The sequence below is a fragment of the Sarcophilus harrisii genome, chromosome 3 (genome assembly GCF_902635505.1).
Source record: "Sarcophilus harrisii chromosome 3, mSarHar1.11, whole genome shotgun sequence".
NCBI lineage: Eukaryota > Metazoa > Chordata > Mammalia > Dasyuromorphia > Dasyuridae > Sarcophilus > Sarcophilus harrisii.
This window is the reverse complement of record NC_045428.1, coordinates 530,309,023-530,325,428: the sequence shown is the minus strand read 5'-3', so window position 1 is coordinate 530,325,428 and position 16,406 is coordinate 530,309,023. Positions and strand designations below refer to the sequence as shown.

The following is a 16,406-nucleotide window of genomic DNA, read 5'->3' as shown; positions in this document are numbered from 1 at the left end:
GTCAAATTGAGACCTGTTAAAGACTTTAGCTTAAAAAGGTCAAGACCTTCCACTGCCTCCAGGGCCATCTCTGGTCATCTTGATCTATAGCTTGCTGTTGGATTCAGATAGCTCTGGAGGAAAAAGTGAGGTGGATGATTTTGTACAGCTTTCCTCCAGTTAAATCCAATTCACTTGCATATCATGGTATTACATCACTGAAGTCATGGTCCTCTTTGAGAATGAATGACAAATAACAACAATAGCTTTCCTTTCTAAATGTTCACAATACTTTCTTTAATGATCTATCCTAAAATTTTTCCAGAAATTTAAGGATAATATTCCCTGTTGTGTAGTATACAGATTGTGTTCCATTCCATTTTTCAAAATTGGGATAACACCTATCTTTCTCCAATCTTGACATGCTTCCCACTATCCACTATCTTTTAACTTTACTGATGGTGGCTTGGAAAAAACTGGCATCTACCAATACATGAAAATGAAGTTTATCTGGGCCAAATGATTTGAATCTTCCAAGGATGTTCAAGTTCTACTCCTTTTTCCTCTGAAATTTCTAGTACAAAAGTCATTCTACATGACCGAGAAAACAGAAGCAAATAATAAATTTGTAATTCTATATTTTCTCAATTGCCAGTTATCGTCTTTCTGTATGCTACAACTAAAGGTCCAATTTCTTTTTGAAGCCTCCTTTTCCCTCCCAATATAGCCTAATTCTTTCTTTGCATCCCCTATCCCCATGTTGATGTCTTTAGTATTTCTGGACTTCCTTAATTCCTTTTGAATATTATATATATCTGTCACTATTTCCTAGGACTGTTTCATACTCTCATGTTCATCTTCTATTACCTGGCCATCATGCCATCTTCTATACATTTCTTTAAAAAAATCTAATTTGCTTGATATCCATTCAAAGTGGTCTACTTAAACAAATCCCATTTTCCCTCCTCACTGGCATATTTTCCCCCTTGTTGGCTTAAGCACTTTCTTTTGACCATCTCCTATTACATCTGATCCACCCTTTTCAGGGAACATTAATCTATGGGATGCCAGTTATTCTTTTTCTCAGTGTCTTGAAATCTGCTAAACCCAAATCAGATGTTTGAATATCTTCTCCTTGCTCAAAAATTCCAGGAAAGATTTATCACTTTTCTCTTTCAGAACTGGGATTTTCCCCATTCAGCCATTTAATCTGGATACCAGGACCTAGGAAGGAAACTTTCCAGCTGTCCTGCCAACCCTTCCTCAACACTTATCATCCTTCTTCAACACTTATCAGCTGTGCTTCTAACTCTCAGAATCTGGATACCCAGGATGTAGCACCCACATCCTGGGTATCCTATCCAAAGTTTAGGCAACAAGCAAGAGGAAGAAAAGGTTTTAATGCAAGGAGGTAATGTAAGGAGGTTCCCAGGTATTATTGAGTTTTCTTGTGATAAGATTCCCTGAGTTCCCAACATTTCTATGTGAGTTCCTCTTTGTTAGTGAGAATAAGATCCAGAATAGTATTCCACTGTGGCTAAGGCAAATCAAAAAATCATTAGTTGCTCTGTTTGGGAGAGACAGACAGAGACAGAGAAAGAGACAGATAGACAGACACATATACACAGAGAAACAGAGGCAGAGACTGAGAAGAGGGAGGGGGAATTGGAGAGCCCTGGATGACTGAAGTTATCCTAGTACAACTTTGTCACATCTCTCTGCCAGGTTTATTATCCATTTCCCAGACTTTGAATCTATTTTCTCTTTTTGTTCAGCTGATACATAGCACAATCCAATGGCAAAATCTCTTCTGTTTCTTCCCATTAGCCATCACCAAAATGCTTGCTTTTCTTCTTCATTCTGGTTCCCAGATGTCCTCTCTTCTCATGAGTATATCTTTTCGATTTATAGTTCTACTCATCCTACCACCTGTTCAGCCCATCTTATTTCTTTGAAACAAATTATGTCAATGCAGAACCACAGGCAAATCCTGGGTTTTATGAAAACAAATTAAGTCTTTGAGGCTAGTGATCTCCTTTTGTTCAGACCACTTCTTCTCTTGCTTGGCCTAAACTTTAGACATGGCCCACATCCTGGGTATCCCAATTCTGAGGGTTGATGTTAATAGCTAGTGAGGGATGGGGGTATTGTCACAAAGTGTTGAAAGTTCTTTCCTAAATCCTGAAGTTTGGATGGGGAAAATCAATAATCAAAAGGAAAACTAAAAAAAAAAATCTAAACTAAAAAAAAGAGAACTAAAATCATGGGCCAAGGGTTATCTGTCTTTCACGAAGCATACTTGTTCCTTTATTTTAAAAAGCTGAGGCAAATCAGAGTGTGCATTATCTTTTCTTCCTCTTGCTTGTTGCCTAAACTTTAGATATGATACCCATAACTTGTGTAAAGAGTTTTCATATATGTGGTGGAGAGAAGGATAATTAGGTTTGAGCCAGAAGATCCATTTGATTTCTGTCTCTTACAAATTATGCGAATATGGATAGGTCTCTGTTCTTCTCTGGCATTCAGTTTACTCATCTATAAAATTTTATGAATGAAACAGATAATCTTTAGTCCTGTATTACTCAGCTTAGAAAGTTGTTGTGAGATCTAATATAATGATGCTTGTTAAAAGCTATGAAAAACTGAAAGTATAAACGGCAATTGTAATTATTATTATCATATTATTGAAAGTGTCATGTTATTGGTCATATAGATGTGGTATGTCCACATGGCTCACAGCAACATGGGAAACTCTCTACAATTTGCTTTCATCCCTCTTTCTGCAAGAAAAAGTTTGATTTTTGCTTAAATGGGGAAGCAGGACATTGGTGCTGCTACTCTCCTTAGAGGAGTGGCTACTACTCTCCTTAGAGAAAGGATAGCAAATTAGAATTATATCTATTTTTCCCCCTTATATAGAGGCAGGTAAATGGCATAATGGATAGAGCAATGGATTTGAAATCAGGATGATTTATCTTCATAAGTTCAAATCCAGCCTCAAACAATTACTAGTTGCATGACAGTGAGCAAATCATTTAACCCTGTTTGTCTCAAGATATCATCATATCTTTCCTCTCTTTCAATGTCATTCTCCAGTATCCATTTTTATACTACCTACCAATTTACTTCTCAATTCCTCATAATTCAGCTGCCAATCACACCACTCAATCAAACTATTCTCATTAAGGTTACCAGTAATTGCCTAACAGATAAATCTGTGATCTTTTCTCTATCTTCCTTCTACTTGACCTTCCTGCATCTTTGGACACCTTTTTTTGGTCAGAGGCTGAAACAAATGAGGATTGGCTGTAAAACTCCTTCAGGAAAGGAATTATCTTTTGCATTTTTTGTATCCCCAGCATTTACACAATGTCTGGCACATAGTGGGTGCTTAATAAATTTTTGCTTATTAAAAGGCCTTATGGGAACATGTATAGAGATTTTGTGGTACAGAGTAGGATTAGCAAATACTTAGATCTAGCTATATTTCTATCAGGTCTAGAACCCCAACAAATCAAAGAGAAAGAGGAAAAGGATCTACATGTACATAAAATATTGTTGATATCTCTTTCATAGTAGTTTCCAATAGGAAAGATGTTATCCTGTTGGGAAATAGCTAACAAATTGTGGCATATGAATGTCATACAACATTATTGTCCAATAAAATAGGTTGAAGTAGATAATTTGAGAGAAACTGGTTACATCTTTAAGAACTGATGAAACTAGAAGTGAACAGAAGATGACAACAAAATTATAGATAAAAACAACTTTGAAAGACTTAGAACTCTGATCAGTACAATAATGGACCATGAGTCCAAAAGCCTGAAAGTAAAACATACCCCTCATCTCCTACCAGAGACTTACTGAACTCCAAATAACAAAGAAATATCATTTTTCGATATAATTCCGTTAGAATTTCACTTCCTGAACCACATGGATATGCATTGAGGGTTTGTTTCCAAATACTAAAAAATGAAATCTCTTTTCTGTACTCAGTTCATGAGCACCAAAACTATCTTTCTGGTCTCTCACTGCAAAGGCCTTGACATCTCCAAATTCAGACTTAGTATCCTGCTATCACATAGTTTACTGAACATAGCAAAAATAGAGTAAAATTATTCTAAAGTTCAGCCATAGCCAAACCTGTGGACTTCTGGGCTTTCCTGTATGTTTTGGATTACTTTTCTTTATTTCAAGGAAAAGCTGAATAGATGGATGTGTGTGGGAAAATGACTGTGATTTAAATAAATAAAAGACAACTAGTGATTAGAAATCATTTATCTTTTATTTCAACTTGATGATCTTACAATTTATGATTAGGTGAAGCCTTTAAAATATTTCCATATTAACACTTTCTATGGGTTGTTGTGGGGAAAGATAAGACTAGACTCAAGCTACCCTCCTCTCTAACTTGCCCTAGTTGAGTTATTGATAAGCAACATGGAGCTGAGAGAGACCTATATGCATGTGTGTTCTAGAACTAGCTATAACCTATCTGAGGATGTTAATTATTACATTTTCAGTGTGACTATTTACACTTAGAAATATGTAAATAGTACATCAACTATTTTCTATTGCTAGTCTAGAGTTAGGAAAGTGGTAGAAAAAATTATGTTACAGATTATCCTTAAAAGTGGGTCATGGGTACATTCCTTTTTGCAGATGGGGAAAAGATGGGGAAGAGCCAGTTGGTAAACATTTACTGGCATATCATTGTCTGGGGCCCCAGGGTAGCTAGAATCCTGTCAAGATCTGGGAATGAGCTTGGAAGAGTAGGATGAAGACTCCAGAGAATAAGACGGTTGTAAGTAGTCCAGGGACGGTTGCCTTATTACCAGAACCTGTAAAGGAAAGAATATAGGAGCAAGAGTTAGTTTTACTTGTAGGTTTGTTCCCATTTTCCTCTTCCTATCATTGCTGGATGACTGCAGGGTCTGTCCTTTTCTTCCTTTTCCTCATCCCAGACCTCCTCCCACTAGAGTGTACCACAGACAGTTATGGCTATATTGGAGAACATTCTAGGCTGGACACTAGTTCATAGGATCTCATTGGAACTTATTCTATTTTGGCGTGGCTGATATGTGATCCTAATAGCTTTTTGAGCAGACAATGTGTCTCCCACTCTGTTCAAAATGGAGAGTGAAGGGAATTGTTGTGTTTCTGGGGGTGCTAGGGCAGGGTCCCTGAAGGGCCAATGAATGGGGCCCAGAGAAAGATGAAGGAGAAAGGAGAGAATCCTCATCAGGGATTGTAGCACATTAATTGCTTTCTCCCTCTGAAACAGGAATAAATTCTTTCAATTTCTTAGATCTGGGCTTTAGACAGCCCTAAGCTCAGCACAGCTCAGCTCAGTTCAGCTCAGCTCAGCCCAGCCTTTGTATCTGGCTCCATCACAGTTTTAGGAAGGAACTGATCAAATAGGGTAGGGCCGGACTCCTTATTCTGTGTTCTATGTCCCAGTCATTCTAATATCCCAGGGCCATCCCAGTCCACTCTGCCTTGCTCTTTTGGCAGAACTGGGCTTATGTCTTCTATTCGTGAGAATGGCTGGTAGCCTATCACCCAGAATCTCCCTCCATCTCCATGAAAGAGTCTCCAGAGAGGTAAAGTCCATGAGAACATTAGAATCTAAGTTAGAGGTTCATATTCAGAGTTAGAAGGGACCTTAGAAATGATCATCCAACTCTCTTATTTTAAAGATGAGGAAATGGGGATCCAGAGAAATGAAACAATAGCTTGCCACACTGGCGGTAAATAGCATAGCCTCAGTTTGAACCCAGATTCTTTGACTCTTAATGTAATACTGTTTTCCCCAGATTGCACTGCCTCTTGCCCATCCAGGTCATAGAGTAACCATATATCACTTATTTTATCCATAAAGTCTTTGAGTTGGGAAGGACCTTAGGGACCATTGAGTCCAATCTCTTTTTAAGAATTCTCTCAGCAATATCTGTTAAGGATGGTCAGTTATCCTTTGCTTAATCACAATCAATTGCACTCAATTGTGCCCTCAATGCAGCTTCTAAAGTGAGATGCCACAAGGTATGGATTGATTCTCTGCTGCTTGTGCTAATTTTGGCCTATCAATTAACATTAAGAAAACACAAGTGCTCCATCAGCCAGCATCACAGCATCCATTTGTAAAGCCATCACTTAGAGCAAATGGTCAAGTTTTGAATGCTGTGGATTAGTCCACTTAACCTTGGCAGAATGCTCTCCAGGGATGTACACACTGATAACAAAGTTGGCACATGCATTGCCAGAGCTTGCTCTGTGTTTGAGGGCTCCAAAGGAAAGTGTGGGAGAGGAGAGGTATTAGACTGACTACTAAACTGAAGGTAGACAGAGCATTGTGCTGACCCCATTGTTATATACCTGTGAAACCTTGTGGGTATACCAATGCCATGGCAGGAAACTGGATCTCTTACGTTTAAGTGCCCTAGGAAAATTCTGAAGATCACCCAGCAGGATTAGATATCAGACACAGATTCTTTCTCAAACTAGTATTCAAATTCTACTGCATAGAGCAGAATTCTGGTGGACTGGCCACCCTGTTCAAATGCCAAATGCTAAAAAGACTACTTTGTGGAAAATTCACACAGGACAATTGTTCACAAGGTAGTCAGAAAAAAATGATATAAGGACACTCTCAAGTTCTCTCTTAAAAATTTTAGAATCAGGGGCAGCTAGGTGGCAGAGTGAATAGAGCATGTGCCCTGAAATCAGGAGGACCCAACTTCAAATCTTGTCTTAGACACTTAATACTTCCTAGCTGTGTGACCTTGGATAAGTCACTTAATCCCAGTTGCCTCAATCAAAAAAAAAAAAGAACTTTAGAATTGACCTATGACATAAGAGACACTGCATAATACCATCCAGCATGGATTGCCCTCAATAGAAAGGTGCTGTGCTCTATGAGCAAAGCAGAATTGAAGTAGTTCAGAAGAAACACAACATGTGCAAAGTCAGTGAAGCCACCGAAATGTTCATGGAGACCATTTCTGTCTGACCTGTGGCAGAGCATTCTAAAGTCACATTGGTCTGATCAGCCACAGTTGGACACACTGTAAACTTGACTCTAATATAATGATATCAATTTAGTCCTCTTCAAGAATGGATAATAACCGTCAGCTTAAGATTTGGAATCATGGGGACTAATTTTTTCCTGAGCAAGTCTATTTGATTGGAGGACATGATTTTGTCTCTCTAGGCTAAATCATACCCATGCCTTCTAGACAGAAATGATCTGTGTTTTTCTAAAGTGATTCCTAGGAATGGAGGCTGCCCATTCTCCTTCACTTCTTTGTACTCAAGTCCACAGGAATATCTTCCTGGACCAGCATCACTGGCTGGGCTCCAAGAATAACTGGTTCTAGGAATAGGTTCAGAGACTAATATTTAGTTAGCAGAAGTTCTGAATGTCCCGGTCCTTACATACTATACTTGTTGGGACTATGTCACCATAGTCCAGAATGCTGTAGTACCAAGACCATTGGATTTGGAGCCGAGGTGCTGGATTTCAGTCCTGGCTCTTCTATTTATAACTTGTGTGACCTCCTCTTTTTTCTCTTCTTTCTCCTTCTTTTTTTCCTCCTCAAATGGAATTAGTTTGGAATTGACTCCTGTGAGTATTCTGTTCAACCTCTGCTTAGAAAGCTAGTAAGATCTGGCAGTAGAAATTGAAACCTAATTATCTTTGATCCAAGACCACCAATGTAGTAAATGGCAGCACATATATTATAACCTTCAGTCTGATTTCTCCAGAGCCCAAATCAAGTCTTACTTTGTATGAGACCCCAACTTACCTACTAAGGCACAGTTATACTTGCTAGATTTTCTTTTATGAGTTAGATGAACTGCTGTAATGCCTTTGGAATTTTCAGAGAACTTGGAGACATGAAACTCTTCATATGGGGGGATTAGCACTTCCTTTTGTTCAGGATAATTGGATAAATGTTCAATGGAAGCTCCCTCACATGTGTACACATAGTAGATGGTCCCAAAGTTATCTGCAAAACCTTTGGCTACATTTATGTCCAGAGAGGTTGAACCAAATTGACCAAATCGCATCCTTCCTGGCCCAAGAGAGTACATCTTCACATTGACCCCTCTGTAAACATTTCTGCAAGGTCCTTTTAGCGTTTGAATAGCCCTGGTGAGATAGAAATGGAAAGCTTTGAAATGGAAGTTTTTCACATAAGACTCTAGGGACTCACAACATCCTTTTACTGCTTGATTAAAGATTTTATACATGTTATAGTCTACCATCGTATAAGCAATGACAGCAATTTCAAACATCTTGTCCATTCTTTTTTTGTCAGGAGACATATTTTTCCAATGATTTTCTGCTTTTTCCCAAACTTTGTCGAATTCTGGGTTTTTTGCCCTTTCTTCATTTAAGAGCTCTATTGCCCTTATATTCATGGTCTCTTCACAGCCCATATATTGGTCATCAAAAGAATTGTTTTCAAAGCTCATTGGATATTTTTGCAATTCCACTGATTCCTGGAAAGAAGAAAGAAATCTCACTGCATTCAGAATATCATCACTGTCTACATTTTAAAAAATCATTTCAACAACAACAATGGCTGATGAAGAAAGTAATCAGAGACATGAACTACTTGGTAATGGCAGTCAAAGTAGACCTAGATGAATGCCCTAATTTTTTAGAGTTGATTTCCCCATCTTATTAGGGTGGCAATGCAGTGGGAATTTCCTTACTGATTGTCACTGAAGCTTAGCAGTCTGATACTACCTTCTTTCCCCATGGGATCACCACATTGGTGCTGTACTTGTTTTGGACACTTCTCAGGCTTTAGGCCAACTGTAGCTCAGAACTCTGAACCTCAAGTGATACACTGTAGAGGGCAGAGCTTTGGACAAGTATCCTTGAAACAAGGTGTAAACTCAGTGGAATTGATGAGATGATTATTCTCTGGTTCACATATATATTTAGTACTTAGCATGGTGATGTAATGGTTCTCTAGTTCACTGTAATGATGTAATTGTAATAGGGTATTTAAACTGGGGACAGAGTCAGACTCAGGGGGAGTATGCTGCTGGTTGAGACTGGCAGACTGGCAGACTGCTGGAAGAGACTGGGTCAGACTGAGACGGCGTCAGACTATGACAGACACAGACTATGTAAGAGACAATACAGATACTCTATTCTTGTCCATTCTTGTGATACCTATCCTACTGAGACCAAGGCCCTTCCAGAAGACCTCCAGAAAGCTAGCCCGGACATTATAATCCACCAATCTCAGCCTCCATAGTTACAGGGATTATAGGCATGCCTTACTATATCTGGCTTCTCATAATCTTTGGAAAAACAGTCAAAAAATTCTAGTGCATGGGAGTGCCAAAAGGGAGTACAGAGGCCATCTTGTCCTTTGGTGCACAATAAGTTTTCTGCCATATTGCAGAAAAGCCCTTGTTGAGCAAGAAGCAGTGATGTGTGACTGGGAAAGGGATTGGCCTGAGGGTCCCAGTACAGTTGTGCATAAGCAGGGGTACCTTGATAGGGTCTCTCACCTAGGATTGGTTTCTGACATGCCTGGATTGGCTCTCCTCCCACTGGTAGATAATATGCACATGCAAATCCCAGGAGCTGCTTCTCTGAATGGTGATTGGAGATTGCCTACTCTTTTCTCACTAATCATGCTTACAAAATATTTATATCAACAAGGCCATGCTGAATAATAAACTGGAGCTCTTTTCACACTCTATGAGTCTCCCCCCTTATTCATCTCACCTCTGAGATCAAAGGGCTCTTATACTTAGAGCTCTCAATCAGGATGGCCAGCAACAAGTGGCGCCTGAGAACAGGGACTTGAAATGAAAGGCACCAGAACAACCACTGCATGGTCAAGAACTGGTATGTGATCAAGACAACCTCCAAGAAGACTCCAGAGGGAGAACCCACCGAGCTGTGCTGTTTCCAAACATGGCAGAGTGTGGAGAAGACAGTAAGTAACTTAATGGGGCAGAAAATAGGCACCCTACTCCTTTCAGACAGGGAAGAGTATGTCTGGACTGTATATAAATATATAAAAGAGCAGGGGTGCACAGTTCAATTAGGAGAAATTAGGAAATTCCTGGACATTGTGTACAAAGTTTCTCCATGGTTACCTGAGGAAGGCTGTTATAATTATGAGAGATGGATTGTTTTTGGTGAACAACTCATCCTTTGTAATAAGCAATGCCCAGAAGAAATACAAAAAAGTCATTATATATAATCTCATTAAACAAGTCTGAAATCAGAACCAGAAAAAGTCAGGAAGTTTGCAGTTGGAGCACAGACAGGTCCATCTCTTAGCAGTTGATGTCCTCTTGAGCCTGAGGCAGATGGCCTCTGATCAAATGGAGCAATGGCCCCTGATCAAAGAAAAAAAAAAAACCCAGCTGCTCTATATCAATTAGTATAAGAACAATTAGTTAGGACACATTGAGGAAACCAACAGTCCATGCAACTCCCCTATATTTGTTACAAAGAAAAAATCTGGTAAATGTTAACATATTTGAGACAAGTAAACTCAGTCCTGGAAGACATGGGTTCTTTATAGGCAGGTTTGCCATCCCCAAACATGGTCCACAGGGAATGGTCTTTATGGATAATAGATATTAAGGACTGCTTTTACTCTATCCCTCTTCACCCTGAGGACAGGGATAATTTTGCTTTCTCTGTACCAACATATAATTTTCAAGGACCTGTGAAGGGATTTCAGTGGAAGGTATTGCCACAAGGTATGACAAACAGCCCTACCATATGTCAATGGTATGTTGATAAGGCTATTAGCAAGATAAGGAAACACTATTCCAATGCAGTCATCCTCCATTGCATGGATGGTCATCCACAGCCTGAGGATTTGGGGGAAATGTTATAAATGACAGAAAGAGAATTAAAACAGTTGGTTTAATAGTATCATCAGAAAAAATTCAAAGACATTCCCTTTTAGTTATTTGGGTTTTACTCTTCAGCCAGAGGGTGTACATCAGAAACTATCTGAATTCCGGACTTACCAAGTATATACATTAAAGCTGGTCCAAAAATTGATTGGGGACATTCAATGGCTTAAACCCCAAGCTTGTATACCCAACTGATGTTTCCTTTGTATAAAATGCTTGAGGGCAATCCTTGGTTAGATTCCAGCAGCACATGGACTCCTGAAGCACTTGTCAGCAAAAAGCAGGTAATACAAATAACAGCAAAATCAAGCACTCAGAGTATATTTCCACAAAAAGGTTGCAAGGCTCTGTTATTTTAGCTCCTGTCCAACCCATAGAAGTTACACAACAAAACAATGACATTTATGAATGGATATATATTTCAAAGACAAAAAAGTTCACTAGAACCATACTTGGACATGGCACCTGAAATAGTGAGGCAAACATTGCTCTGAATTATCCAATTAACAGGAGCAATAGTAATTATATAGATTAACATAGTTTAACATATATTCTAACAGAATAGATTGGATTGCTTAATAGCTACTCAGGAAATCTGGACCATTTTGTTAGGATTAGGAGAGGTAAGAGCAGGAAAAATCCTAACCCAGTTGCCATTCTAACGGTGGCAATGGATATTTACCACAAAAACAAAAACACATCCACTTAAAGTCTCTAAAGTGTTCACTGATGCCAGCAAGCAAAATAAAGCAGCCATATATTCCCCACAATTGGGCATCTCTAATGTACTGACTACACCTTATACCTCTACATGGCAAAATGAGTTGTATGTCATTATACCACCTATCAATATCATTTCAGATAGCCACTATGCAGTTGGAGTGGTCCAGTGAATAGAGACAGCATATATAAAGGCTCAAACCAGACCTATCTTCTCCTTAGGGGGTACAAGAGGTGATTTTAATGAGTGCCCATCCTTTTTACATACTGCACATCTGTTCTCATACGGATAGGCTAGGACCTATATTTGAAGGATAAAATAGTGGATGGTCTGCTTACACAAGGTATCCTTCTTTGTTTGCCCTTTGGAACAAGTTCATGAAGTTCATGAAGATTTGCATCTGTCTGCCAGATCTCTCTGGAGATTGTTTGGGATATTCTGGCAAGAAGCAGCAAGCATAGTAAAAAGATATGTAGCTTGTGTATCCTATTCTCAAAGACCTGTAGGGATAAGGACTAACCCCAGAGGTGACAGGCCAAATGATATATGGCAAATGGATGTTACACATATGGGAAAAACATGTATTCATGTTACAGCTGACACACATTCAGGCTTTGTATCTGCATCTTCTCAATGAGGGGAAGCTGCTTCACAAGTAACAAATCACTTTTTTCACTGTTTTGCCTCTATGAGTATCCCATGATAATGGGCTCTCCTATACCTCAAAAATATTAAAGCAGTTCTTACAAGAATTACCTCATATTTTTGGGATTCCTTACAACCCCATAGGACAAGCCATTGTAGAAAGGACTAATCAGATCCTGAAGAGATTCATCAAAAAACAAACAAAAAAAAGGAGATGGAAGTAGCATCACTCAGAAAGATATAGATAAAGCAGTGTACACAATAAATTACTTAAAATTTGAATTGAGTGATTTAAACCCAGCTATAAAATATTCTATGGTAAAACTAGACAGAGAATCACTCAAAGATAATATCCCATCTTCATTAAGAAGGCCCCCTAAGAACTAGACCATGGTAATGAAAAAGGGTCCTGAGGGATGGGAGGGACCCTTGAGGGTTCTAATGTAGGGGCCAGGATATGCTTGTATCCTTCAGCAGTGGATTCCCACTGGACATTTCAAAATTGTCCATAAAACTGAAGAGGAAAAGAAGGAAGAGGCGACTGTCAAAAAAAAGGGAACACATGCCCCCAAGACCACTAACAAGATGCTTTCTATATATATGGGTTTGTGTTACACACAATCAAGATTGGTAACAGAGGCCAAAAGGGGAGCTATCATTATGGACCCACTATGGCTAGGATTGTCTCATGGGGGGAACACATACTGGATGTAGTGATAACAGGATGAGGCATCGTGTGACGTACATGTTGGGCATGCAGAAGACACCCTGTCATAGCAATACCCTCCTCCACGCAGGAGGGTTGTAATGGTGTGTCTACAGAAAGGGGTTATCAGGTTGGCCCCTTATAACTGCAAGTTTGTTAAGAAGCATCTTGCTATTACTTAACCACTGAAAAACTTCACCCATGCATATGTCACTGAGGAGATTCAGAAATTAAAGGGTAAGGAATGAAAAATTGTCTTAAAATCAATGAAGCACTTTGGATTAATGATCTTACTACTATGAAAAAGAATCCCTTAAATATCATCAGCTTCCTTATAAATGAACTAGTGTTGGCCTATGAATAACTAGGTAAAAAATCCTTTTGTTCTTGGTAAAGATTCCAACCTGAAAGGTTTGGGAGCTATTCTGAGGAATAGCCACCAGAGATCAATTGCATATACCAATAGAGGTCTGACTGACCATGAGACTCATCATCTATCTATGAGTTCAAGTTCTTGACTTGGATATGTTCAAAGATTATATGTATGGAACAAAATTCCATGTGTGAACTAACAGCAATCCATTGCCTCATGTTGTGATTAATGTTAAGTTAGACATCATTTTCCAGATATGGGCAATACCAGTAGCCAATAGGATTTTACTATATGCTACAGGCTAGGAAAACTAATGTGGATATGGGTGACCTGTTCCAAAGACCACATGGTAATAAAGCTGGAGTGATACTGAAAGGTGAGAAAAGCATGCATTATGTGATATACCCAAGCAGTGAAACTAGAGTTAATTGGAAATATATTTGAGAGCTAGGGACTTCCACCAGCTGGAGTTGTTTATGTTTTTTCATTGAACCAATTCTTTTTTTAGTTGTCTTTCTTTCGTTCTTTAGTTGGGTAATTGGCAGCAAGAGCATTTGGTGAATAAGGTGCTAAGAGAAGATATACTATCTAAAAAAACTATGACATTATGGGACTTTCGATAGGCAGAAAGAATCTTACTGTGGAGAAAATGGCAGAAGTTGGGGCTATACAATGGAATATATGCTGGAATAGCCTATGATTCATTCAGTTTGTACAATTCAGAATATACGGCTATGAGAAGTCTGGTTGATGGTTTTGGAAATTTGGTTCAGGAAAGGATACTTGAGCTTGTAAGAAACAGAATTGACTGGCTCAAGATAGCTTTAGATGTCTCCAAGGAGTGTGAAACTTGTGTTCATTGTGTATAATGTAAAGTGTAATCTCCCATACTGAGGCTACTGACTTTCAGGGCCATACATACCAATCTTCCCCGAATAGACATGGAGATAAGACCGATTTAAAGTGCCAATCAGCCTTTCTTTATTAGCATTCTTAGCAAGAGTTAGCAGGAAGCAAGAGCAAATAAATTTATGTATGCCTCTGCATCTCTCTTTTTGCTTCCCTAAATCTCTCTACATCTCCACCTCTCTCTACTTCTTTCCGCATTCTTCTCTTTGCCTATGGCAAAGCTGGCCAATTTATATCTACTTTCCTCTGGGATTACCTTGTGCCTAGCCCACTCAGCACTGCATAGGTGGATCCCCAGAAGGAAGACACTTGGAGTTAGTGCTGCATTCTAAGGAAAGAGCTAATACCTGTATGATCCAACTTTCTGCCTCAGAGACCAAGCCACTTTTTACTTCCTGGGTCCACCCTACCAGCCGATATGATATACATGGCATTCTCAGAAGGAAAGTCTCTAACAGTAAAGCACTGTCAATTCATGCTTCATTATAACAGAAACAACAGAAAATATTTAAAAGTTATTTGCACTGATTTTTCTTAACCTCTGGGAGGACAAACTGAAGATATAAGCCATATATCAGGAGTGATTGATATTTTGCCAGATACACATAAGCACTGCCTAACCAGGAACCAAAAAGCATATAGTGTGGCTACTGTGTATTGGGGAAGAAGTATTTCTCAGTTTATCAGGAGCCTAAAAAGCAGTAAGTTCCTCATCACCATCGGTCTTCTAATGAAGGCTAAATGCAGACTTGTTGGGAACATTGAGTTTGCTACTATAGGTTTAGGTAATGGATCTCTGAGACAAATTCCAACTTTGGAATTTTATGATTCTGTGAGGAGCTGTGATCTTTTCATTTTCCCAGGAATAATTTAGGACTAGGAGACCTAGGCTGGACACAAGATTTTCTCTCACTGCAGAGAACAAGATGAACTCCATTTTGAAGAAACCTTGATAATTGGGACTGATATGACAGTCATATTCTTATGAAATCAAGACATTCCTTAAGCTTAAGAATATAAAACTTAGATAATCACAGAATTACATGGAAAGTACAAAACAATATAACATTTTTAATCTTTTCCCACTATGCTTATTTCATTTACTCTTTAAACCTATAAAAATATAAAACTTTGCCTCAGAGAATTGGAACACTTGTTCAGAGCAATTTTATCTTTGTTGAAATAAGACTATTTGGGTTTATCTCACAGTTATTTTGCTTAATTTTTTTCTTCCATAATGCTGAGGACAACAAGTACAAGGGTACATTGGGAAACACTATGGTACAATGAAGGTTATTCATTGTTTTCCTCTCTCCTATATTAGACTATTTTAATGATCTCAAAATTTGGTGACAGATTTTTGGTCAAGTTATTTTCATTTAAAAATGACTGATTTTAAAAACTAGTAACTTAAAACTACCACTAAATGAATGTCCACAAAAACATTTCTCTCCTTTTGTGATATATTATAATCCCTAACTAGTCTTTAACTATTACATTTAAATGGCCAGTTGAGACAAATAGTTCTGAGACCTCTCTTCCACCATTCATCTATTCTATAATGCCAGGTGTTGTACAGAATATGTATTTAGTCACAGATTTTGTGACCTTGCCAGCTCCATCAGGGCTTATCGTTAAGTGCTTTGATGACAACTGCAGTGGTTTGCTTCATATCAGGAACAGTCAAATGACCTAGAGGAGGGGTCTAGAGGAGGTCTAGATTGTCTAGAGGAGGACAATCAAAGAAACTCTCCCCATAGAGGGTTGGCTGGAACTGTGTCAATTATGCAGCATCACCAGGTTGCAGGAATTAAGGGTCATCTTCCAACTTCTTATCAGAATGATGATCAATATCCTTTAGTTCAGCAAAGTTGCAAGTAAGATGAGCAGCATGACAATACAGAACAGATGCATAGTCAGCCCTGATTTGGCCTAGAAGGTTCAGGATAACAGCCTGCATAGTGAAGCCAGCTGTTTCCATGGGTGTATCATTTTTCTTCTTTTTTGTAATATTGTCCTTCAAGTTCTCTTACTCTTTTTTCTTATTTAATATTTTCTTCTTTCCCCAATTACACGTCAAAAGCAATTTTTATATTCTTTTTCCTTCAAATTTTGAATTCCAATTTGTATCCCTCCTTCTTTAAGAAGGAAATCAATTTGACATA

At 38.6% G+C, this 16,406-nt stretch overlaps 1 protein-coding gene across 1 annotated transcript in view; it reads right to left on the bottom strand.

The window, feature by feature from the left end:
- Positions 1–4,264: 4,264 nt before the first annotated feature.
- The window catches only part of LOC100920457 (T-cell ecto-ADP-ribosyltransferase 1), a 30,587-nt gene continuing 18,445 nt past the window's right edge, over positions 4,265–16,406 (bottom strand). Inside the window, exons 3-4 of the mRNA XM_012545244.2 lie at positions 7,785–8,484; positions 4,265–4,820 (exon numbers count right to left, since the gene is read on the bottom strand). Of these exons, the coding sequence (XP_012400698.1) occupies positions 4,714–4,820; positions 7,785–8,484 (807 nt within the window). The 3' untranslated portion in view covers positions 4,265–4,713. The remainder of the gene's footprint in view (positions 4,821–7,784; positions 8,485–16,406) is intronic.